Source organism: Bos mutus, chromosome 23 (genome assembly GCF_027580195.1).
Source record: "Bos mutus isolate GX-2022 chromosome 23, NWIPB_WYAK_1.1, whole genome shotgun sequence".
NCBI classification, from domain to species: domain Eukaryota; kingdom Metazoa; phylum Chordata; class Mammalia; order Artiodactyla; family Bovidae; genus Bos; species Bos mutus.
The window spans coordinates 25,351,282-25,375,233 of NC_091639.1; the positions used below are offsets into that span (position 1 = coordinate 25,351,282).

The 23,952-nt window shown below is 45.1% G+C and overlaps 2 protein-coding genes across 5 annotated transcripts in view; both read right to left on the reverse strand.

Annotated features, from left to right (window-relative positions):
- PAQR8 (progestin and adipoQ receptor family member 8) overlaps positions 1–23,952 on the reverse strand; it is a 115,400-nt gene that overhangs the window by 24,625 nt on the left and 66,823 nt on the right. Inside the window, exons 1-2 of one of the 4 annotated variants that reach the window (XM_070361368.1) lie at positions 19,706–19,931; positions 2,571–2,655 (exon numbers count right to left, since the gene is read on the reverse strand). The exons of 1 other annotated variant lie outside the window; for it this stretch is intronic. The gene's annotated coding sequence lies outside the window, so the exon portion shown is untranslated. 2 more of the 4 variants (XM_070361366.1, XM_070361369.1) reach the window with 2 other exon arrangements.
- LOC106700879 (translation machinery-associated protein 7) lies at positions 148–546 on the reverse strand. Its single transcript, XM_014478573.2, has one exon. The coding sequence runs from the start codon at positions 544–546 to the stop codon at positions 307–309; it is 240 nt and encodes a 79-aa protein (XP_014334059.1). The 3' UTR covers positions 148–306.

A 23,952-nucleotide genomic window follows, 5' to 3' on the forward strand; every position in this document is an offset into this window, starting at 1 on the left:
ATGTCCGGAATGTCTGCACTATTCAGGAAATGATTTCTGTCTCAACTTCATTTATTCAAAGTGAAAAAGTGAAGTCGTGTCCGACTCTTTGCGACCCATGGACCGCAGCCTACCAGGATCCTCCGTCCATGGGGTTTTCTTTCTTTCTTTTTTTTTCTTACAAAAGTTTATTCTTAAATGTACAATAGGTTCCAAGACAACACTTCATTCTAGCTATAGGTGGCAACAGATATTACAGCAGGGAATCCAGGTGTTTAATCAGGAATGGAACTAAGGGTCATCATTGCCTCAGGCACAAGGAACAGTTTACTTTTTGCCAGATTTCTTAATTCCACCGGTGGCCAGGGGGCCTTTCCCCGCGGCCTTTGCTTTTAGCTCCTCAAGTTTCTTCTGCTCCTCCTTCTGCTTCTGCTTGAATGCCTTATCTTCCTCGTCCATCTCCTTGGCTTGCTTCTTGGGCTGCTTCAGGGGCTTCTTCTTGCCACCTTTGCGGCCTGACACGGCGCCTGCCACCCCTTCCCCAGACCCTGCCACCGGACCGTCCATGGATTTTCCAGGCAAGAGTGCTGGAGTGGATTGCCATTTCCTTCTCCAGGGGATCTTCCTGACCTAGGGTTCGAACCCGGGTATCCCGAATCGTAGGCAGACGCTTTACCATCTGAGCCTTCTAAAATGCTGCTGCTGCTGCTGCTAAGTCGCTTTAGTAGTGTCCGACTCTGTGCGACCCCATAGACGGCAACCTACCAGGCTCCCCCGTTCTCCAGGCAAGAACACTGGAGTGGGTTGCCATTGCCTTCTCCTTCTAAAATGCATTAGTCCCTAAATGTGGAAGCAATAATTTTGATAATCAGAACTGTCCAGGTCCTTCATCTTCTGGATGCCAGTGGTCCTGATGCGGCTTGGGTAACGGAAGTACCGATGCTCAAGAAGATTGGACCATGTCTGCAGTGAACCTAGGGCTTTACTGGGAGGTTGTTCTTAAATAAAAGTTCTAACAGGACCTAATTTACTTGTGTTTTGATGTTTTTCCTTCAAAGTGGAATATGTCAGTAAGTATTAGTTTAACTGAAGACTTGATTAATCAAAGCTACATGGAAGCAGGTACACTGTCATTAATACCAACAAGGCACTTCCACTCTAAACACCATTAAGAAACAGACAACTCTTCCCTCTTGGAGGCTGTATTGATGTCGGAGGCAAAGTAAGCTGGAAAGCAGAAGGCCCAAATCCTCTCCTCAAATTAAATGAATCACATACTTAAAAATAAACCACAATCCTTCTGGCACTAGTAGCGCCATCTGTAAACTGAGAATGCTAAAGGCCAATGACTTGATATTTCTGAATTAAAGTTGAAAAAAAAAAAAAAAGAATGTCATTACAAGCCTAAGACAAGATAAATATGGGTCTAGAAAGTGTCACTTTCAAGTTTTAAGTTTACCCAGTATCTAATAACCAATTATATAAGCCCACCATCCAGTCAGCATTCAAATGAGATGATTTTAAACTCCAAGGAGTGTGTTCTCAAGTCCCAGGGTGCCAGTAGAAAACAAAAGCCACAATACCAGCCAGAAGCTATTCGAGCAAGTTCCACAGATCATATGGTCTTGGCCAGAGACAAGCACTTATTGTTGTGAGAAAACTCAAGGTCAGCACAGTACTTGCAGTTCCACTGCCCCATGCTCCCTTACACAAAGGATCCTAGTTATCTACTGAGAAGTTGCAATTATTCCCCAGCTTGCCATTTCAGCCTTACAGGCCACTTCTCCCACTCCAGAGAATTCAGCTAGTTTGGACATTCCTGAATAACAACCCCAAATAATGTTTGTTTTCTGGCTTACTTTTATATGACATCCTAAAAGATGGAAAAGGCTTCCCTGGTGACTAGTAAAGAATCCACCTGTAATGCAGGAGAACACCCGCAATGCAGAAGACACATGGGTTTGATTCCTGGGTTGGGAAGATCTTCTGGAGAAGGAGCTGGCAACCCACTCCAGTATTCTTGCCTGAGAAATCCCCAGGACAGAGGAGACTGGTGGGCTACAGTTCATGGTATCTCAAAGAGTTGGACACGACTTAGTGACTAAACCACCAACTAACAAAAGATGAAGAAAGCAAAAAATAATAGTGTGTGTGTGCTCACTTGTGTCCGACTCTTTGTGACCCCCATGGGCTATAGCATGCCAGGCTCCTCTGTTTGTGGAATTTTCCAGGCAAGAATACTGTAGTGGGTTGCCATTTCCTTCTCCAGTGGATCTTCCTAACCCAGAGACTGAACCTGTGTCTCTTGTGCCTCCTGCATTGGCAGGCAGGTTCTTTACCATTGCGCCACCTAGGAAGCCCAAAATAGTAAGCTAGAAGAGATTTCAGCTTAAGTGTGATTTTTAGATAAGCATTGCCAGATAAAAGTACACAGTTAAGAGGAGAAGGATTCTAAATCCAGCCTGATTTTTTTAAAGAAATACCTTTAAAATACTCGGCCAGTGTAATGCTTTCTCTGATCTATAAGTTTCACCCTCTTTCCCTTCTTTTGCTCTCAGTAGCCAGCCGAGACTTCTGAAATGGAGAAGTACCTCTGCTGGTCCTTGCTGGTACTTCAGAATGAGCTCTTTCTTGCAAAAAAAGACTTTTCTTGACTTTTTCTTGTAAAAGAATGTGCTGTGGATTAAAACAAGAGAAAATCACACTTGTGCACACCAGCCTGATCCTAACCACCGAGAGAGCAGCTTGGCCTCTTCTGTTAATCTTCCTGGAGGTAGCCAGGTCTGCAGCGGTAGGCCAGTCCATTATCTATAATATGATCATAAATACTTATCACCTCTTCTGTCAAAGAAGTCCCATTGCTTCATAGGCATTATCTTAACACCCTCCAAATGTCTTCAAAAGGATGTTAGTCAGCTGAGAGTGAGTTAATTATAAATAGGCACTAAGTTTCTCCTTCTTGCATCTCATTAAACTACAAGAAATCTCAATTCAGCTTAATATTAATACAACTGCTCTATTGGATTAGCAACTCCTAAATGACAGGCTGTGGGCTCCCATTTCCTTTGTATTCCCCGGTGGGCATTAAACATTCTGGTTCTCCATAAAAAGGATGACTTTAATTAGTCTCACTGACTCACCAACCAAACTACAAACCCAATGCACAAGCCCACTATGGGTCGGAAAGGGAGAGTCAGCACCTCCAATTCCTCTGTGAACCATCAGGGTTAAAACATTTCCCTGTCATCTGCTTTCCAGAAAGGGTTTAGTGTTCTTGAGTGGTAACACATTCCCTCCCTTTGATCTGATTTTTGGGGAAAGAGGAGAGCTGGTCCTATCTGTTAAAGACCTAATGTGACCCGTTTTAGTCTGGGAAGGGCTTTAAAGATCACTTACTTAGGAAAGGGCAAATAGGTGTCAACCCTTGGTAACTGGCTTCCTGGGGTCCTGCACTGAGAGGCACCCCTCCCCCCGACCTCACCAGTGAGCTCCAGGGAAGCTGCTGTGATCCATGTACAAGTCTGCCACCAACCCCGGGCTCAGGAGGGGGCCAGGGCACAAAGCCATGTATTTGCCATCCCTGGGCTGATTGTATGACAAAGAGCTAGCAATTCCTAGTCTACTGTTTTCCTTAATTTAGTTTTTCAAAAAGTAGAAGTCACAGCAGTCATAAAAAAAGAAAAAAAACAATATTTATGTTTTTACAACAACAGTTTTAAGGAAAATAGATGTTCCCTGAAAAAGACACTGGCAGAGGTCCTCACTGGTGTTCCTAGAGACAGTCAAAGGCAGAATTTCTAGACACATCTTCACCTACACCCTGACAAGGACCACCACTAAGAGCCTCATGGGTGAGAGGACTGAGAAGGACTGGGGGGTTCTTCTGTGGTTCCTGGCTTCTGCTATTAGACTTCACAGGGATCAGGGAAAGAAAAGAAACAGATTTGAGAATCACTTAAAAGGGAGCGATTCCTGAACTTCCCTGGTGGTACAGGGGATAAGAATCCGCCTGTCAGTGTAGGGACACGGGTTCGATCCCTGGTCTGGGAAGATTCCACATGCCGTGGAGCAACTAAGGCCTGCTCATATCACGACTGCTGAGCCCGTGTGGAGCAACTGCTCAGGCCAGTGCGCCTAGAGCCTGTGCTCTGCAACAAGAGAAGCCACTACGATGAGAAGCCTGCGCACTGCAATGAGTAGCCCCTGCTCGCCACAGCTAGAGAAAAGCCTGCAAAGCAATGAAGACCCAGTGCAACCAAAAATTAATAAAAATTTTTAAAAAGATGTAAAAAAAAAAAGTGATTCCCAAAGCCAAAGAAAAGTATTAAACAGAAAAATCAATGTGATGCTCATTTTGATAGGGGGAATAATGGAGAATCAGTTTCTTGAACTTGAGCTAGCAAAGCTCTTAGATCAGTCAGTCAATAGTATTCACATGTTTTCTGCTCTGTTCTTAACACTGATGGACCAAATGGGCACACACAAGGCAAATGACATGGTTCCTTTCCCCGCAAGCTTATATAATCTCTCTGCCTCTCCCCTGCGGTGGGTTTGGGCGCCAGAGGCCAGGTCAGGCCTCTGGAGAGCAGCTGGCCTCCCAACATCTACTCTGTGTTGTCAGCCAACTGCTCCCAGGTGAGAGGAACGTTTTTGGCAGCAGCCGTAGTACACAGCAGGCAAGAGACCTTAAGAAAAGGCAAGGGAGAGGAGGCAGGCATGTGATTCTGGAGACAAATAAACACAATTAGCTATGCTAGAAACAAACTGAAAAGACTCAGTGGGAAGGCTGATTCCTTCTGCCAAGAGAGAAAAACCAAAGGAAAATTCATTTTAAAAGAAACCTTTTACTTCCCCTTGGCAGCCAGAGCACCATGACAATCATATTTTCTGTGAAGTCCTTTTCATTATGGGCTTTTCCACCCTTTCAAACACTAGCACAATCAAGGTTTTTGACTGCTTTATCAGTCTTGCTGCCCAAAGAGAATCCATGAATATTTCAGGTCGATCCTTTCATACCTGGAGATGACAATTGTAAGACTTTCACAGCCGTTCTGTCCCTGTGTACCTAAATAGACCCTACCTGTAACAATGACTGGGTGACTGAATTCATAGAAATCAATAGTGTTGTCCCTAGGGGTCTATTTTTCCACTTCCAGAATCCAATCCTGTAGTGGAGGATTAGCTACAGCAGAGGGGTCTAATGGCTACCCTAACAGGATATGGTGTTTAATAGGACAGGCCCTGGAGTTAGGCAACTTGGATTTGAATCCTGACTCTGCCTTGGATGACCTTGCTGCTAAGTCACTTCAGTCATGTCCAACCCTTAGCGACCCCATGGACTGTAGCCCACCAGGCTGCTCCATCCATGGGATTCCCCAGGCAAGAGTACTGGAGTGGGGTGCCATTGCCTTCTGCTGTGTTCACCTGCTGCTGCTGCTGCTGCGTCACTTCAGTTGTGTCTGACTCTGTGCGACCCCATAGACTGCAGCCCACCAGGCTCCCCCATCCCTGGGATTCTCCAGGCAAGAACACTGGAGTGGGTTGCCATTTCCTTCTCCAATGCATGAAAGTGAAAAGTGAAAGTGAAGTCACTCAGTCGTGTCCTACTCTTAGCGACCCCATGGACTGCAGCCTGCCAGGCTCCTCCATCCATGGGATTTTCCAGGCAAGAGTACTAGAGTGGGGTGCCATTGCCTTCTCCATGCATGACCTTGGGAATATAATTTAACCTCCTTGTGCCTCACTGTCTTCACCTATAAAATAAGGATATGGAGGTACCTGACTAATAGGGTTGTTGACATTTAAAGAATTACGATAAAAGAGCCCTCATCTTTTAGAAATCCATTCTGAAATGCTCACAGATCATGGCTCACAGATCATGATGGCTGGGGTTTGCTTCAAAATCGTCTGGAGGTAAGGTGTATGCAGAGAAGTTGGCCATGAGTTGGTAACTGTTGAAGCTGCGGGATGGTTGCACATGGAGGTATATTCTACCATTCTATCCGCCTCTGCCGGAAATGTTCCATAATAGTAAGTTTAAGAGAGAGGGATGATAGTACAGATAAAAACTGCTAGCACACATGTGCTCAACTAATGCGATCTGCCCTAGATCAGAGGAAGCCTCGAGGCTGTCGTTCCCAGGTCCAAAAGTCAGGGATGCCTGCCTCGCTAGAGACATGGGTGGGCTCTGGGACAAGCAAGGTGGCGGGTCAGGGGGTTGCAGCTGAGATCTTCACTGTCACTCTAGGCTACCCATTATTGCCCAGCATTTTCATTATCAAACCTGTTTGTGGTTTTTTTTTGGCTGCACTGTGAAGCATGTGGGATCTTAGTTCCGTACCGCCTGCAGTAGCAGTGCCAAGTCTTAACCACTGAGGACGTGTTGTGTGTGTTTTAGTCATTAAGTCGTGTCCGACTCTTGCGATCCCATGGACTGTGCCTGCCAGGCTCCTCTGTCCATGGGATTCTCCAGGCAAGAATACTAAAGTCGGTTGCTATTTCCTTCTCCGGGGGATCTTCCCGACCCAGGAATTGAACCCGGGTCTAGTCAAGGCTATGGTTTTTCCCGTGGTCATGTATGGATGTGAGAGTTGGACTGTGAAGAAGGCTGAGCACCGAAGAATTGATGCTTTTGAACTGTGGTGTTGGAGAAGACTCTTGAGAGTCCCTTGGACTGCAAGGAGATCCAACTAGTCCATCCTAAAGGAGATCAGTCCTGGGTGTTCATTGGAAGGACTGATGCTAAAGCTGAAACTCCAATACTTTGGCCACCTCATGCAAAGAGTTGACTCATTGGAAAAGACCCTGATGCTGGGAGGGATTGGGGGCAGGAGGAGAAGGGGACGACAGAGGATGAGATGGTTGGATGGCATCACCGACTCGATGGACATGAGTTTGCGTGAACTCTGGGGGTTGGTGATGAACAGGGAGGCCTGGCATGCTGTGATTCATGGGGTTGCAAAGAGTTGGACACAACTGAGTGACTGAAATGAACTGAACTGAACTCCTGCATTGCAGGCAGATGATTTACCAACTGAGCTATGAGGGAAGTCCAACCACCAGGGAAGTCCCATCATACTTGTGTCAAAGTGATCATTATTAGTCTTCCATGCTTTGAAAGTAAGTCAACCACATCCATTCAATGATTCATGACCCTGTATCATTTAGTCAGTTACACCTAATCTCAGGTTAGAGTTTAGATGAGCTGGCAGGTGGCTCCAAATGAAGCTACTATCACCTGAGCTAAAAGCAAAGGATTGCCAAGTTTTGATGGTCTGTGCAGCTATTTGACACACACATATGTGGCTTTGTAGGCATAGGAAATCATGAAAAAAAGCTCGATGCACCACCCCGAGACCCTGCCCCCTGCCCCCAGAGCCAATGCTTCCAGTAGGTTCAAGGAACCACATATATAAATTTAGCAACTCCCACCTTCTGGAATCTGTTATATAGGGTGATGAACTGAGCAGACAGGAAATCCCACCCTGGACCCATTCCAGGCTATAGAAGCTTTGTAAAGGAGCCCTAAATTAAACACAAACTCATCTGCCACAGGCCCTTTCACAAATAACGAATCTATAACCAGCTCTGACACTTTCTAACTATAGTGACCTTGGGCGAGCCACTTCCTTTCTTTTTCTCATTGGTAAACTGGGATCTCTCTCTCCTAAATTTGTTTCAAGCAGTAGAGACAACGTAAAGAAACATTGCACTGCACAATGCCTGGCACATAGGAATCTTCAATAGAGTAGGTATTCGTCAAAATAGTAGGTATTTTGTGTTTCAGTATGCCTTCACACACACGAGCATATTATTATTATTACATCCTGTGGAATTAGGTTAATGTATCTAGACACAATGGTCCTCCAGGCCATGAGACACATCACAGCCACATAACTGTAAACAGTCTAATATTTTCTTTTTCTTTCATGGGACAAAATTGTGCATGCACTTCATGAATTAATCTGAACCTCTTCAGCACAATGAGATCTGATGAATCCGTTTCTACCTGCTGAAATGCTGCCCAGTTTCAATGAAATTCTTGGCACTTTATACCTGAACCTGTCTGTCTGGGTGACATTCTACAACTGCAGCCAATTCCAATCCCAGCATGAGTCCATGCATGAAACTAACTAATGCCACTTTATAAAGTGCTCAGGGTTCCTGGCAACTCAAGAGAACAATATTGATGCCCTCATCTTGCTTAAGTGCAGGAATAGAAAGGCTAAGATTGAACTCCTGGAATGAATCCTCTGGACAGGGTGAAATACACCATGGAGAATTTAAATTTTCTAATTCAAGAGCCATTACTCTCAACATTGATTTTTACATCCTCCTCTTTTTTTCTTCCATAATTTATACAAGCAATTTGAGTCTAAAAGGAAAATGAGATTTTACCAACAAAGTTTTATTTCTCACAAAAAGTATGACCTACAGGCAACATTTAGCAGAGTATTTCTATTCCATCTTCAAGTGGTTTGGGGAACAGTAGCCCTCTCCCAGTTTCTGTGCTACGGATTGATCTTGAACCTCTTGGGAAATTCTCTTAGCCTCCAGAGAGCAGGTGCTAAGAATAGGGCAAATACATAGCTTCAGGTTACTGGTGAAAAGCAACAAATTATCTGTTCCTTAAAAATTAGGATGGGGGGTGGGTCAGGAGCCTTCCTTGGTGGTCCAGTGGCTAAGACTCTGTACTCCTGATCCAGGGGGCCTGGGTTGAATCCCTGGTCAGGGAAGTAGATCCCACATGCTGATTAAAGACCCTGCATGCTGAAACTAAGACCCACAAATGCCAAATAAATAAATAAAAATACTTTAAAAAAATAATTGAGTTTTTTCTTGCTTGCTTTTCTTAATTCTGGACTACATCACCATAAGTGGAAATAAATGTCACTGCCCTTAACGCTAATATCTCAAGACCAACCCTTAAACTCTTAAATCAATAACCCTAGCTCTGATTGCCTTTAGGTTCTTACAGTCCCAGGAACCAGCTCAGCCTGGAAAGTGGGGAGAACTTGACTCTTCTCTGGGTGTGCTTGTCTTGAAACCTTGACATCTTCCATTACCTTTATTATAGATGACCATTCTTCATAATCATCATTAATTCACTCATTCAACAAACACTGGTCTGCTGAGGTATGGAGTCCTTCTCACATAAGAGAAAAGGGACAGTTTATTAGTTATCTAGATGGCTTGGAGCTTGTACCCTCCCAGACACTCCGAGGACACACCCTGAACTCCAGGCTTAACTCAACCTGATCATCCAACCCAGGTGACTTCCAGCAGAATGTGGTTCCCCACCTTTGGGGAATTGGGGTTCTGAATGTCATGTGGGCTAACGTGAGGTCTTGTTCTTCCATGCTAAGCTCCTGAGTACAACCAACTGTTTGTATTTCTGTTTACACATGGCCTGAGCTTTGTTTCAGCTCTGTGCTCAGGTATGAGAAAGCCTTGAGGAATCCTTTCCCCACCTGCTTCTGAAGCACAGCATCCTCCCTTAAGTACTCACCTCCAAACTGTAACCTCCACAAGGGCGGGGACTGCATTTGAGTTCAACATTCCATCTTTACCCGTGTTCAGCATGGACCCCAGCCCTGGTAAGGCTTTAATACTGATAAATGAGTGAGTGGATAAATAAACAAATGAACAAAATAGCCTTTGCTTCCCAGACTACTGGGAAGTCTATCCAATCTCACTCCACAGGGTCAGTCTTCAGGTTCCTTCTCAGCTAGAACTACCAGGCCAGACCCAAGGATGGCCTAACCCACAGGTTGCTCAAGGGTCAACTCTATGTTTCCTGGTATCAGTAGGTGTTCAGTCAATAGTTATTTTGATGCATTATTTGAAGTTGCATCAAGGCCATGCTCCAGCTACATCAGAAGAGACAGAAAGATGTGGTGGACAGAGCCCTGTAGCAGTAATCAGAAGTCCTGGGTTTGAGTCCATGTTGCCCCTTTTCTCACTGTGACTTTGACAAATTTCTCTTCTCTCCAGCCCCAGGTTTCCTTCATCTGTATGAAAGAATCAATATAATGATATCTGCGTTCCATGGCTCACAGAGTGACTGCAGAAGTTGTATTTGACAAGGTATATAAAAGCAGTTAGAAAACTGTCTAGCAGAAACACATACAGAAATATTTCAAAAGGCAATTTGCCAACATTAATTAAATACCTCTAAGGCTCTAAAATAAAGTTTTCAAACTTTTTTGACTACAGCCCTTTGGAAAGAACATATTTTACATCACAAGCAAGTGATACATTCATCATAAAATAAACATTTAACAAAACACTACTTATGTTACTCTCATTTTTAGTTTGGCTCTCTTTTCTTTCGTTTTCCTCTCTCTTTCTTCCTTTTTCTTAAATGCAGGTCATTAATTTCACAAGGCATGGTTCTGAATCTCAGGAGCATCTTAAAAAATGTGATGCCCTAGCCCTCCCCACTGAGAGTCTGAATCAACTGTCTTGGGTGGGGCCTGGGCATCTGAATTCTTAGAAAGCCCCAGGTACTTCTATTGTACAGCCAGGACTGAGAACCACAGAACTGATGGTTTCTAGCTCACAGCTGAAAAACCACTCCATTTGTTTACTTCTGGGTCTGCTAAACACTCTCGGAATGTCATCCCACCCCCATCCCGCTGAGGCGCCTCTGGTTGCTTGAATGGACCACTCACTCCTCTGGCTCAAAGTGCAAAGGAAAAACAGCAAAGCAGGAAGGTCAAAGTGGGGCCTGAGCTTCATGGGCGGCCTCCTTTGTCCTCCCCAGATGGCCAAGAAGGCCCACGAAGAGCAAAACCTGCAGCGGACTTGGAGTATTTCATTAAAAGTGAAGGGACCTGCCAAGAACTTTTGCTTGAGTAGAAGAGGCTAAGAAAAAGTAAAGAGAAACTGCCAGACACCAGGGCTGCTCACAGTAGAGGAAGTTGTGCCTGTGCAGAGATAGGGGTCCCAGTAGAGCCCAGAAGACAAGTTGGGAGGTGTGGGGTGGGGGGAGGACTTCACCACCTAGCCTTCTCCTCCTTCCACGTGTGGAGGAGGAAACAGAGCTCCTCCAGCCTCAGCTCATCTCTGCCCCCAGAAAACAGGTCCAAAGCACTGCCCTGCTCACCTGGTTGGAGGCAACTGCAGCCCACTGCCAGCAGAACCAGAATGCAGAAGGAACCACAGACACAGGTAGTTCTGTGTCCCTGCCCTACCTACTCTAGGACACATGGATGGGATCAGGAAACCTGACCTGGATCTGTGCACCATGGGTGCAAAGCCAAAGCTATGTCTTTGATGCATAGTCCCTGGACTGACTAACCAGACATTATACTAAGAGTTACCATTTACTGGGCAACTCTGTGAGCTAAGTATTTTATATACACTATCCCATCTAATTGCACAACAGCATTTCAGACCTGCATTTTTAAGGAGCTCAGCCAGGGTCATTCTAGGATGCTAACACTGGTTGGTCCCCACTCCAGATCCCTTAATCTAGTTCAGGATCTCTCAGCACTACTGCCATTTGAAATGAAAATGAAAGTCGCTCAGTCATGTCCAACTCTTTGTGAACCCGTGAACTATATAGCCCATGGAACTGTCCACACCAGAATGCTGGAGTGGGTTCCCTTCTCCAGGGGATCTTCCCAACCCACGGATCGAATCCAGGTCTCCCACATTGCAGGCGGATTCTTTACCAGTTAAGCCACCAGGGAAGCCCAAGAATACTGGAGGGAGTAGCCTATCCCTTCTCCAGTGGATCTTCCCAACCCAGGAATTGAACTGGGGTCTCCTGCATTGCAGGGGGATTCTTTACAAGCTGAGCTACCTGGAAAATTCTTTGCTGTGAAGGGCTATTGCATGCATTATACAACATCTAGCAGCATTTCTGGCCTCTACCCATTAGATGCCAGTAACATCTCTCTCCTTTCCAGCTATGAAAATCAAAAATATCTCTGCTGCTGCTGCTGCTGCTGCTGCGTCGCTTCAGTCGTGTCCAACTCTGTGCCACCCCACAGACAGCAGCCCACCAGGCTCCCCCGTCCCTGGGATTCTCCAGGCAAGAATACTGGAGTGGGTTGCCATTTCCTTCTCCAGTGCATGAAAGTGAAAAGTGAAAGGAAGTCGCTCAGTCGTGTCTGACTCTTCACGACCCCATGGACTTCAGCCCACCAGGCTCCTCTGCCCATGGGATTTTCCAGGCAAGAGTACTGGAGTGGGTTGCCATTGCCTTCTCAGAAAAATATCTCTAGACATTGTCAAATATCCTGGCAGCCTGGGGGTGAAAGGGATGTAAAATCGTTGCCCCTGCTCCTTATTAAGAACACCTGCTCTAATCTCAACCACCCTGCGGTATTGTTTCCTGGGTGTGAACTACCATTCAGAACACAGACAGAGCAAAGGCCAAATGCCACTATAGAAGGGATAAACAACAAAAATAGCCCCATCCTACAGTTATACAGTGGCCCCTCAGTGTCTATGGGGATTGCTTCCAGGATCCTCCTGGCATACCAAAATCTGTGCATGCTCAAGTCCTTTATGTACAATGGCACAGTATTTGCATGTAACCTACCCACATCCACCCACATACTTTAAAACATCTCTAGATTACTTATATTACCTAATATAATGTAAATGTTATGTGAATAGCTGTAAATACAATGTAACTGTTTTGTGTAAAATAAATGCTGTGTAAGTAGTTGCCTGGGCATGACAAGTTCAAGTTTTGTTTTCTGGAACTTTCTGGGACTTTTCTTTTAACTTTTTGTTTTGTATTGGGATATAGCCTATTAACAATGCTGTGATAGTTTTAGGTGAACTGAGAAGGGATTTAGCCATACACTGGAAAAGACTACGACACTGGGAGGGATTGGGGGCAGGAGGAAAAGGGGACGACAGAGGATGAGATGGCTGGATGGCATCACCGACTCAATGGACATGAGTTTGAGTGAACTCTGGGAGATGGTGATGGACAGGGAGGCCTGGAATGCTGCGATTCATGGGGTCGCAAAGAGTCGGACACGACTGAGCGACTGAACTGAACTGATACATGTATTCATGCTCCCCCCAAATTCCCCTGGGATTTTTTTTCCCTGACTGTTTTCTGACATTTATTTCAACTGACATTTTAAGGCTAGACAAGAAAAATTTAAACAAAAACATTTTCTCTGACCTTTGGCCTCCTCCCTCCCATCCACTGGTCATTGTATATCTGCATTATGCATTAACCAGATTCCCCAATGGCAGAAATCCCTGCTCAATCAGAAAGATCACTTGTGCTTCTTCTGGCAGTCACACAACTCTTTAGAAAACATTACTTTGTCAATCTTTAAGAAGTCATGATAACCCACCTTCATCTTCTACCTGTAGACATCTTTGGTGAGCTTTATGTACAATACCAATATATCATTTGCCTTAAATATAGCAACTGGTATAGAATAGACTGGTCAGAGAACCTGGGGAGATATTGGGTCACATCTAATGGAAGCTCTTCACTTAGATACTTACTTATGACCTTATTAATGCCACTAGCTGCATTACTTGTATTCTTCCTATTGAATAAGATGATTGTTTCTTGCATGACCAAATATGTGGCCAAAGGTCTGGTAAAATTAATGATGATTCAGTTCAGTTCAGTCGCTCAGTCGTGTCTGACTCTTTGCGACCCCATGAACCACAGCACGCCAGGCCTCCCTATCCATCACCAACTCCCGGAGTCCACCCAAACCCATGTCCATGGAGTCGGTGATGCCATCCAACCATCTCACCCTCTGTCGTCCCTTCTCCTCCTGCCCTCAATCTTTCCCAGCATCAGGGTCTTTTCAAATGAGTCAGCTCTTTGCATCAGGTGGCCAAAGTATTGAAGTTTCAGCTTCAACATCAGTCCTTCCAATGAACACCCAGGACTGATCTTCTTTAGGATGGACTGGTTGGATCTCCTTGCAGTCCAAGGAAGCCTCAAGCATCTTCTCCAACACCACAGTTCAAAAGCATCAATTCCGCGCTCAGCTTTCTTTACAGTCCAACTCTTACATCCATACATGACCACTGGAAAAACCATAGTCTTGACTTGACGGACCTTTGTTGACTAGGTGACTTGAAATGATTGACGAAATATACAATTCTATAAGATCGATGATTATAATAGTGTAACTCTAGATGTGGGAAGAAGCAACAAGAGGAAATCATTTCCCGGACAATATTACAGGCTGGCCAGAGGCTCTGGCTACTGTTAACAGAGTCTTGTCCACCAAGAGCACATTGAGAAGCCTATCAAAGAAATCCTTGCCCAACCTGGGAAGGAGCGTTCCTGGCATCATGAGACAAAGTGGTCACAAAATGCCTCCCAAATCATGGTCGAAACTAAGACTGAAAAGGAGGGGATTGTAAAAATAATGTTGTCCACCATCAATTCTACAAGGATTAAGTCATCAGCCACTTTGGTCACTGATCTATGCAGTACACCTCAAAAGGAATTCAGGGCAAAGATCAGGATTAGGCATTTTGTGCTACAGAAAAACAGAAATTGACCCTCAGGTGGTTAAGATATTTTCAGGAGAAAATTTTATGAATCCAGCTTCTAGAATCTTCCCATACTTACAGGGCACTAAAACCATCAACTAAGACACCTGTTTCTTGCAGATAGCAATAACTCTACCAAGATGTGTGCTTTGATTGGATGTACCCCCTTCTCCAAAGTCACATCTAGACTGGCCACAACCTTCACCTCTTTGGAACAGTCCTCAGACCTCTCTGAGAGACTGTCTCCCAGGTTATAATCCTCAGGTTGGTTTGAATAAAATGTTCCATTTCTTTCTTAGCTTGACTATGGATTAATTTTTTCATTGACATTTCCATCCTCGGTTGGTTGAACCTGATGATGCAGACTCCATCCCCCACACCAGCCCCCACAGAGAAGGCAGACTGTCTATCACTTTACACTTCACTAAGTAATTTTAGAGCCCTTATTTCCTTTTATGGCATCTGAGTACATAGCAGGATCTAATCCTGAAAGAATCTATCCATAACAAAAAATATAAACACTATTGAGAGATCCATATATTTAGCCTTCTCCAAGAAATTGAGGGAAAGGAACATATAGTGAAATTCATATTAACCCTTAGCCTTGTAAGCCATTAGGAGAAAAAAAAACCCCAACAATTCTCGCTAATGTATTGTCCTAAGTAAGAGGGCACATTATGTGAACTTCTAGGGGAAAAAATCTGTTCCTTATACCTCGTCTCCTGCACATACTTCACTGAAACACAGAGAATTCTCACTAAATGTTGAACATTTCATGAAACAGCTATTTCATAGTAACCATAAATTATTTCATTAAAATTAAGGTAAAATTAACTGAATATAATAAAATTCATAAATTTGCAAAAACTGACTGTTGGTATTTATGAAAGAACTGAGAATGCAGTGCCAGGTTCTTCCTCTCTACCACTAAAAAAAAAAAAAAAAAACAGAACAAGACTTCAATTTAACTGAAACAAACATTCTCCAGAATCATCCCTTTCAATATATGCCAAGAGAACTAGAGCTATGTTGTTAGAATAATATTTCATTGGATCAGGAAGAAAATTATAGGAGAAGCTTTTAAACAATTTTCCTTCAGCTTTTTACCAAACTGCTACACCTAAAACACACTCAAAACTGGACTTTTCATATTTTAAAATACGTGTATGCTCGGTTGCTAATTCGCGTCAGACTCTTTGCAACCCCATGGACTATAGCCCACCAGGTTCCTCTGACCAAGGGATTTTCCAGGCAAGAATACTGGAGTGGGTTGCCATTTCCTTCTCCAGGGGATCTTTCCGACCCAGGGATTAAACTGGAGTCTCCTGCTTGGCAGGTGGATCCTTTACCTCTGGGAAGCCCAATAGGAATTCAAAATAAAGTAGCTAGCTATGGTTGCTGTTAAGGTCACTCTTAAAACACTCCTGAGAGGACAGGTTCATTTGCAAAGCCCAGCCAAAGGGACTATCATTACTTGGACATTATAAATTTTTACATGGCTTAAAAGGAATTATAATACAAAACGATCAATAAGCACTCTTAATAACGCAAAGAGCTAGACTCTATGGAGCACTGATTATGTAGGGACACTGATCTCAGGGTTCTACACACACAAATCGTACTTCATCTTCATCACAGCCCCATGAGGTACCTGCTCATCACATCTTCATGTTAGGGTAAGAAAATGGAGGCCAAAAGAGATGAGTAATTTGTCCAAGATCACAGTTAAATCAAGATTCAAGCTATGGCTGTATTGAAACTTCAGGTTATACAACCTGAGGGGGGAAAATAGAATTTAGGGAAACAAAGGCAGAAATGGGATATGTTGATTTTTCATGCTATGTGCTATGGAATCCCAAAACTAAAATGGATTTTCAGAAATCATTCTCTTCCCCTTGACTCTATATAGATCTTTTCACATAAAAACTTAGGTATCAGGCAATGATACCTAATTACCAATATTACCTATTGGTAATGCCCAATAGGGTAAGTGACTTTCTGACTACCTTTTTTGCTGGAAAAAACAAGTCTTTTGTTCATTTTGCTTTCGGTAAAAAATACAAGGGGATGGAAACTGCCTGGTACAGAGGACATGGAAGGGGAAAAGAAAGGCTGATTTTCTCCAGCCCTATAAGCTATGAGGTGTTGGTGCATGTTAAGTCACCTCAGTCGTGTCTGACTCTTCGCAACCCTATGGATTGTAGCCCGCATGCTCCTCTGTTCATGGGATTCTCCAAGCAAGAATACTGGAGTGGGTTGCTGTGCCCTCCTCCAGGGGCTCTTTCTGACCCAGGGATGGAACCTGAGTCTCTTTTATCTCCGGCATTGGCAGGCAGGTTTTTTACCACTAGCACCACCTGGGAAGCCCCCAAACCATAAGGTACGACAGAGTATAACACTCTGTGCTCAGTTGCTGCTGTGTCCGACTCTTTGCGACCCCATGGACTGTAGCTCAGCAGGTTCCTCTGTCCATGGGATCTCCCAGGCAAGAATACTGGAGTGGGTTGCCATTTCCTCCTCTAGCACCAGTTCTGCTTTTTTTTTTACACATGCACCAGAGCGCAAACAATCAAATGAAGGCTGTATTTCAAAGCAACTACTTTACAATCCTAAACACATACTCTTTACTGGATGACCCCTGTAGAACTGCTAGCCCTTCAAGAGGACTTTCATTACTTTAATGGACACACTTCCTATAACAACCCCAATTCTCCACCAAAGTTGGCTCCACACAAGCGTTTGGCTGTTTCCCAACTGCGGAAGGTTTGCCATCACAGAGGCAATTCAGTCAACGTGTTGCCAACTCTGAAGGCAACTCCAAAGCAGGGCTCCAAAATTATTCTCGGCAATGACAGCATCACTAGAATTAGTACACAGCTTGCCACGATGAGGGGTGAGAAAGAAAGGGTGAAACACGAATTTATTTGAATGTATAAATACTTAGGTACTTATTCTAACATTTGGATAAAGAATTGGAAGAATCAGCTAGCTATATGTCCAAGTGGATAAATATGCTACCGCAATAATGATAATGCAGATTTTGGTGCAAGGTTCTGACCACCCTCTGATGGAAAAAAAACTTGTCCTGAAATGACACCTGTGAAATTGAATAGATCACTTTACCATTAACTTGCATACTTATTGATGAGCTTTCCTCTGCATGAAGAAAAAAAAAATGGGCCCAACATATTAAAAAGTGAAAAGTGAAAATGTTATTCGCTAAGTTGTGTATAGTGTACAACTCTTTGTGAACTCATGGACTGTAGCCTGTCAGGCTCCTCTGTCCATGGGATTTCCCAGGCAAGAATAATGGAGTGGGTAGCTATCCCTTTCTCTAGGGAATCTTCCTCACCCGGGGATCAAACCCAGATCTCCTGCATTGCAGGCAGATTCTTTACCATCTGAGCCAAATACTAGATGCCAAAAGTCTTTGGTCCTCCCAGGAAGCTCTAATCTCAGTGTATACTAGAGGATGGACCTATATCTACAGCAGAAAAGAAAAGGAGTAGAGCCCATTCCCTCCCCCTCCCACTGCCCCTTAAAGCCCAGGAACCTCCTCAGGGAGAAATCTACTTAACAGGATTCCCAAGGCCCTACGTCTTCCTGAATTAGTTGTTATATCAAATAATTAAGGTAATTACCACCCATAATTAACCATATAGAATACATTAATATAAGATGTCAATATTATTTAACTAGTAAAAGAGAGCCAGACACCTAAGACAAACAACAGGGGGGAAAAAACAAGAAGATAAACCAGACAGTGCGCTGGTCATTTGTTTATATTCAGACAGACTCTAGAATGCCATTCCCTGAGGTCCTGAGCAGGCTAGCGCCCCACCAGGTGACCTGGTCAAGGGTGCAGCAACTCAGGGGTGGGTCCAGGCTGTGGACATCCTAAGAGGGCAGTCAAGGGCAGTCCACTTTCCATGCAGGTAACTCCTTTTCACTCCACTAAAGGGAGCCCTCGCCAACAGAAGCAATCCAAAAGTATAATACTCATGTTTACTAGACCGTGGAATGCAATGCATTTGTGGGCGGTTAGTTTGTATGTGTGTACGCTGAAACCTTCCTGATTTTCCTCCAGTTTTTACTCAGAAACAACCTCTCACAAAGTACAAAAGAGGAGGAAGCAAGCAGCACATGTGGATCTAAAAATTACACACACTTTTATTATGAGTTACACACACACACACACAGGTAGAGCTTACCTATACAATTTGAAAACTCACTCCAGAGCTATTCTGAGCTATAAGCCCAGACTCTTCTCATCGGATCCCTGGGCAAAATCACTTCTAACCCAGCTCAGAAATATGAGATGCAACCCTAAGCCTGTCCAGTCCACAGGTCTCCCTTTTGTGAGTCTGTGCCTGAGGGCCACAGATGCTTAGGGCACTGCGGTGCCCACGCAGGTCTGCCAGGTGCGCCCCTCTCCGGTCCCCCTGCCTAATTTGCCAACACTGCCCGAGCTCGCTAGGTGGAGGGTCCCTACCCAACCTCGTCCAGGGTGGCCCTTCCTGCTCCCTTGAGAGGATGTCCTCTTGAGATGGCCATGACCCCACCGAGTGGGCTGCGTCCCCTAGGCCGAGATGTTCCCTGAGTGCCCGCCCTACAGCTCCGCGGGCCACCTCGGACCCCCGCCGCGGCGTTCTAGCTCTCCAATCCCGCATCCTCCAGAACAGAACCCCGGATTCTCCGCACAGCTCCGCTCCCTGCACCCGCCCTCTCGGCGAAACCCCCTCCATCCTTTCCCGGAGAAGTCACTCGCGTCGCCCCACCCTCCCCTGTCCGGGGCTCCCCTCCCTGGGGCTTCTCTCCTGCCCCGCCCGCCTCGGGCTTCCTCTCTCCGCACTCCCTTCCCGGGTTCTGCTCCCCTCCGCCCTGCGGAGGGCGCCCCGAGAAGGCCGACTGGGCAGCCCTCATTCCGCACCCCTGGGGACCTCTCCAATCTCAGGATCCTAACCCCGTAGTCCTCCAGGATCGGGTTTCGGGACGCCCCAACTTCGAGTTCCTGACCCTCTGCCTCGCCTTCAGGGCTCCTGGACGCCCCAGCACCGGGGGCATGTTGACTCCCCACCCCCGGGCTCCTCTACCTCGCGATGCTCCTCCGGGGGCCCCCACAGTCGCGATCTTGACATCTCGGTGCTTGCGCCCTGGGGCTCCCCAACAGCCGGGTCCTGACCCGCCTCCCTCCGCGCACCGCGCCGCCAGCCCAGGGACTCACCGGCAGCGGCGGCCGAGCCCGTGCACGCAGCCCAGCCCGCACTCCCGGCCCAAGATCCCGCTCCCAGCTTCCTGCAGGCGGCGGTGACTGCGGCCAGCGCGGGTCGGAGGAGCGGCGGGGAAGAGGGGCCAGCCGGGGGCGGGCTCCGCCCGGCTCCGCCCCTTCCCGGCCCGGGGGCGGGATGCGCAGACCCGCGCACCCACCGCCGCCGCGGGTGTTGCCGGCGAGGAAGTTGACTTACGCCTCTTCCTTCCAGCCGGGGGTCAGGCCCGCAAGGCCCCCTTTCGGCGGCTGAAGGCCCGAGGGGACAGGAGAAAAAGCGACTAGTCAGCCGCTGTCCTGGTCTTTCCGGGGGTGGGGGTTGGGGGGGCACTGCAGAAGTCTTTCCGGAGGGGGAAAAGCAACACAACGTTCTCCTTTTAAGACAGAATCCAATCTACTCTTAAGCACTCAAATCTGCACATTCAGGGTCACTCTGCCCATGAAATCATGTTATGACTTGCCGAGGAGGGCGACTGTCGACACACACTTTCACACCCCTGAGACCCATCCTCGAAGGACTCCCCTATGACACGCTCCATACAAATACACCTCTTACACTGACAGGCCGTCACCCACTTCTATACCCCCATCTCCTCTAGCAGGTTCCGATAAGCATGACCTACGTCCACAAGGGACGGGGTGGAGGTGGTCAGAAGAGGAATTTCCACGTTTGGTCCTCCCCAGACTTGTCCCCTTCCTGCATTGCTGTCCATGTTTTACCATAAGGAAAATACACCTAAGATATTGGAGCACAGGGAAGCATGGTGGTCCGGTGGTTAAGACTCCTTGCTCCTAATGCAGGGGGGCGGGATACATCCTTGGTCAGGAAACTAGATCCCACATGCCACAACTAAGACCTGGTGCAGTCAAAAAAAAAAAAAAAGAAGAAGAAAGAAAATAGGAGCAATTAACAAATCAAACTGGCTTTGCTGTTAAAAAATCAGTCATTATCATTATCTGGACAAAAAAAATAGAGACTCATCAGATCCTGGGAAGATGACCTGCACTAGTGTTACTTTAAGAGATTCCTTTAATTCACTTCATGACTCTGTTGAGACAGGCAGGTCCGACTCCTGTCTGTTGAAACCTGGCACTTTTCCATTATATACCCTATGAAACCACCTAGATGTGGAATCTAAAAAAAATACAAAGTATTTGCAAAACAGAAACAGACTCACAGGCATAGAAAACAGACTTGTTCTGGATAGGTGTATGGGATTAAGGGATTCAAACTACTATGTGTAAAAATAGATAAGTAATAAAGATATGCTGTATAGCACAGGAAATTATAGCCATTATCTTATAATAACTTATAATGGAATAAATTCTGCAAAGATACTTAATCACTATGCTGTATGCCTGAAACAAATGTAATATTGTAAATCAACTGTACTTCAATTTAAAGAATTGAGATCAAACTAAAAAGAAATAATAAAACTTGCTTTCCTAAATATACATAACATTAAATTTAAAACATTTTAATTGTGGTAAAATATACATAATATCCCTGGAGGAGGGACTGGCAACCCACTCCAGTATTCTTGCCTGGAGAATTCCAAAGGCAGAGGAACCTAGAGGGCTACAGTCCATAGGGTTGCAGAGTCAGACAGGACTGAATCAGCGTAACACCTCATGCATAATATAAAATTGACCACCTTAATCATTTTCTAAAATGTACAGTTCATTACTGTTAAATACTTTCATATCTTTCATGCTTTTTAAAACTACTTGGGGGACTTCTCTGGTGGTCCAGTGGTTAAGAATCCACCTTGCAATGCGGGGGCCATGGGTTCAATACTTGGTTGGGGAAATAAGAATCCATATGCCATGGAGCAGCTAAGCCCACCAGCCACAGCTACTGAAGGCCCTGTACTCTGGAGTCTGCATACTCTGGAGGCCGAGCACCACAACTGGAGTCCATGCACTACAAGGAAAATCCCACACAGCCAGATAAATAAAATACATAAATACTAAAAAGCTACTTGTATCTCATACTGGCTCCTTTCATTTCCTACTCTGAAATGCTGTCTCACTTTGGTTTGGGCAGTTACAAGTGACACTTTTGTAACTCTGGAAAAAAGAATGACCTTCTTATTTTTGAATCATTGTAAGAGGCTCTTGGATCTTTCATAAAAGGGTTGACATAAAATTCATATTTTAAGCCAAGAAAAACTTTAAGCATAAAACTTTTTCTCTGCCCTTTGGCCTCCTCCCTGCCCTCTACCATTCTTTGTGCAATGGCATTCTGCATTAGCCAGGCTGCCCAGTGGCAGAAATACCTGCTCAAACATAAACATCAATTGTTCTTTGGATGCCAACCACATAAGTCCTCAGAAGATAACATTCCTTTGTCAGTCCTTCAGGGGTCACCATGATCTACCACTCACCTCGTACCTGCAGACATCTTTGGTGAACTTTGAGTATGATAACAACATATCATTTCCCTTAAAGATAGTGATGGATGCAAAACAGACTGGTTAGCGATCTGGGGAGATACCGGGCCACGCCTACTGGAAGCTCTTCACTTAAATACTTATCTATGACCTTATCAATACTACTAACTATATTACTTGTATTCTGCCTATTGGGGAGCCTGGCAGGCTACAGTCCATGTGGTCACAAAGAGTTGGACACGACTGAGCGACTTAGCACAGCACACTGTGCAAGATGATTGTTTCTTGCATTACTAGATGTGTAATGATGATTAGCTGACGTGAAACAACTGATCACAGATACAGTTTTATAAGATCAATGATTATAATAATGTAACTCTAGATGTAGGGAGGGGCTTCCCATGGGGCACTTATTGTAAAGAACAGGAGACATAAGAGATGTGTGTTCCATCCCTGGGTTAGGAGGATCCCCTGAAGAAGGGCATGGCAACCCACTCCAGTATTCTTGCCTAGAGAATCCCATGGAGAGAGGAGCCTAGTGGGTTATAGTCCATAAGGTCACACAGAGTTGGACACGAGTGAAGTGACTTCACTCTTTGTGACCCCGTAGACTCTGTAGCCCACCAGGCTCCTCTGTCCATGAGATTCTCCATGCAAGAATACTGGAGTGTGTTGCCATTCCCTTCTCCAGGGGATCTTTTTGACCTAGGGACTGAACTCATGTTTCTTATGTCTACTGCATTGTTAGATGGGTTCTTTACCACTAGTGCCACCCAGCAAGGCCCAATCTCTCTTCTAGATAAATATGAATAGTTCCTGACTGAAGAGTTACCAATGGCAAACTGAAAAAAATGATAAAGTGACCACGCCAGAAAACGTCATATTATTAATAAAATGATATGAATTGCTAAATCCCAGCAATATTTGATGTGTACACATGTTTATTTTAACATTTGTTCTGAAATGAGACTTGAATGTATGTAATTGGATTGTATATAATTGGATCATGATAACTGAATGGCAAATTAACCTGTGGATATTAAAATATGAAGACTTTTCTCACTCTTCAGCAGGAATTTGTAACTAAGGGGACTTCCCTGGTGGTCCAGTTGCTAAGACTCTGTGCTTCCAATGCAGGGGGCTCAGGTTTGACCCCTGGTCAGGGAACTAGGTCCCACATGCCTCAACTAAAGATTCCTGCATGCCACAACTAAGACCCGGTGCAGCCAAATAAATAAATATTTAAAAAAGAAAGAAAGAAAGTTGTATCTAAGAAGGCTCAGAGTAAATGGCCCAGATGGTTCTCCTCTTCAAAGGTCCTGAAAATTGTGTTTCTTCCATTCACTTTGCTCCTAATTCTTAATCATTTTATCCTGGGATGGGAGGCGGGGAGGGGGATGGGAAAGTCAGAACAATTGAACTTCAAAGACCGATGTCAGAAATTTTGAAAAGTAAATGTTTTCCAGTCTATCCAACTCTGATTCAATCCAGACTGGGTCTTAAAGGAAGATTTTGGAGGGAAATTTCTCAGAATTTATGGCTAGAAAAGGAAAGTCATGTGAACTTACCCAGGATGGAAAACTGATGTTGAACCTTTGGACTTTGCCACTCCCTCGTTGGTGTGTTGCTAGGGAAGGTATTAATACACACCCTCTCATAGCTCATTTCAGTCAATCATCTATCATCTAAATTAGGCTGATGAGCAAAGCCATGCAGTATCCTCTGTTGAACAGCTGAGACTCAGAGTCCCGTGCCATGGCAGAGTGTTCAGTCCATAACATTTTAGCCGATTTCTGTCTAGAGGACTTATCC

What these genes read in the sequence shown, in the direction of transcription:
- LOC106700879 (XM_014478573.2), bottom strand. Translation starts at nt 546, where the DNA reads ATGGACGGTCCGGTGGCAGGGTCTGGGGAAGGGGTGGCAGGCGCCGTG.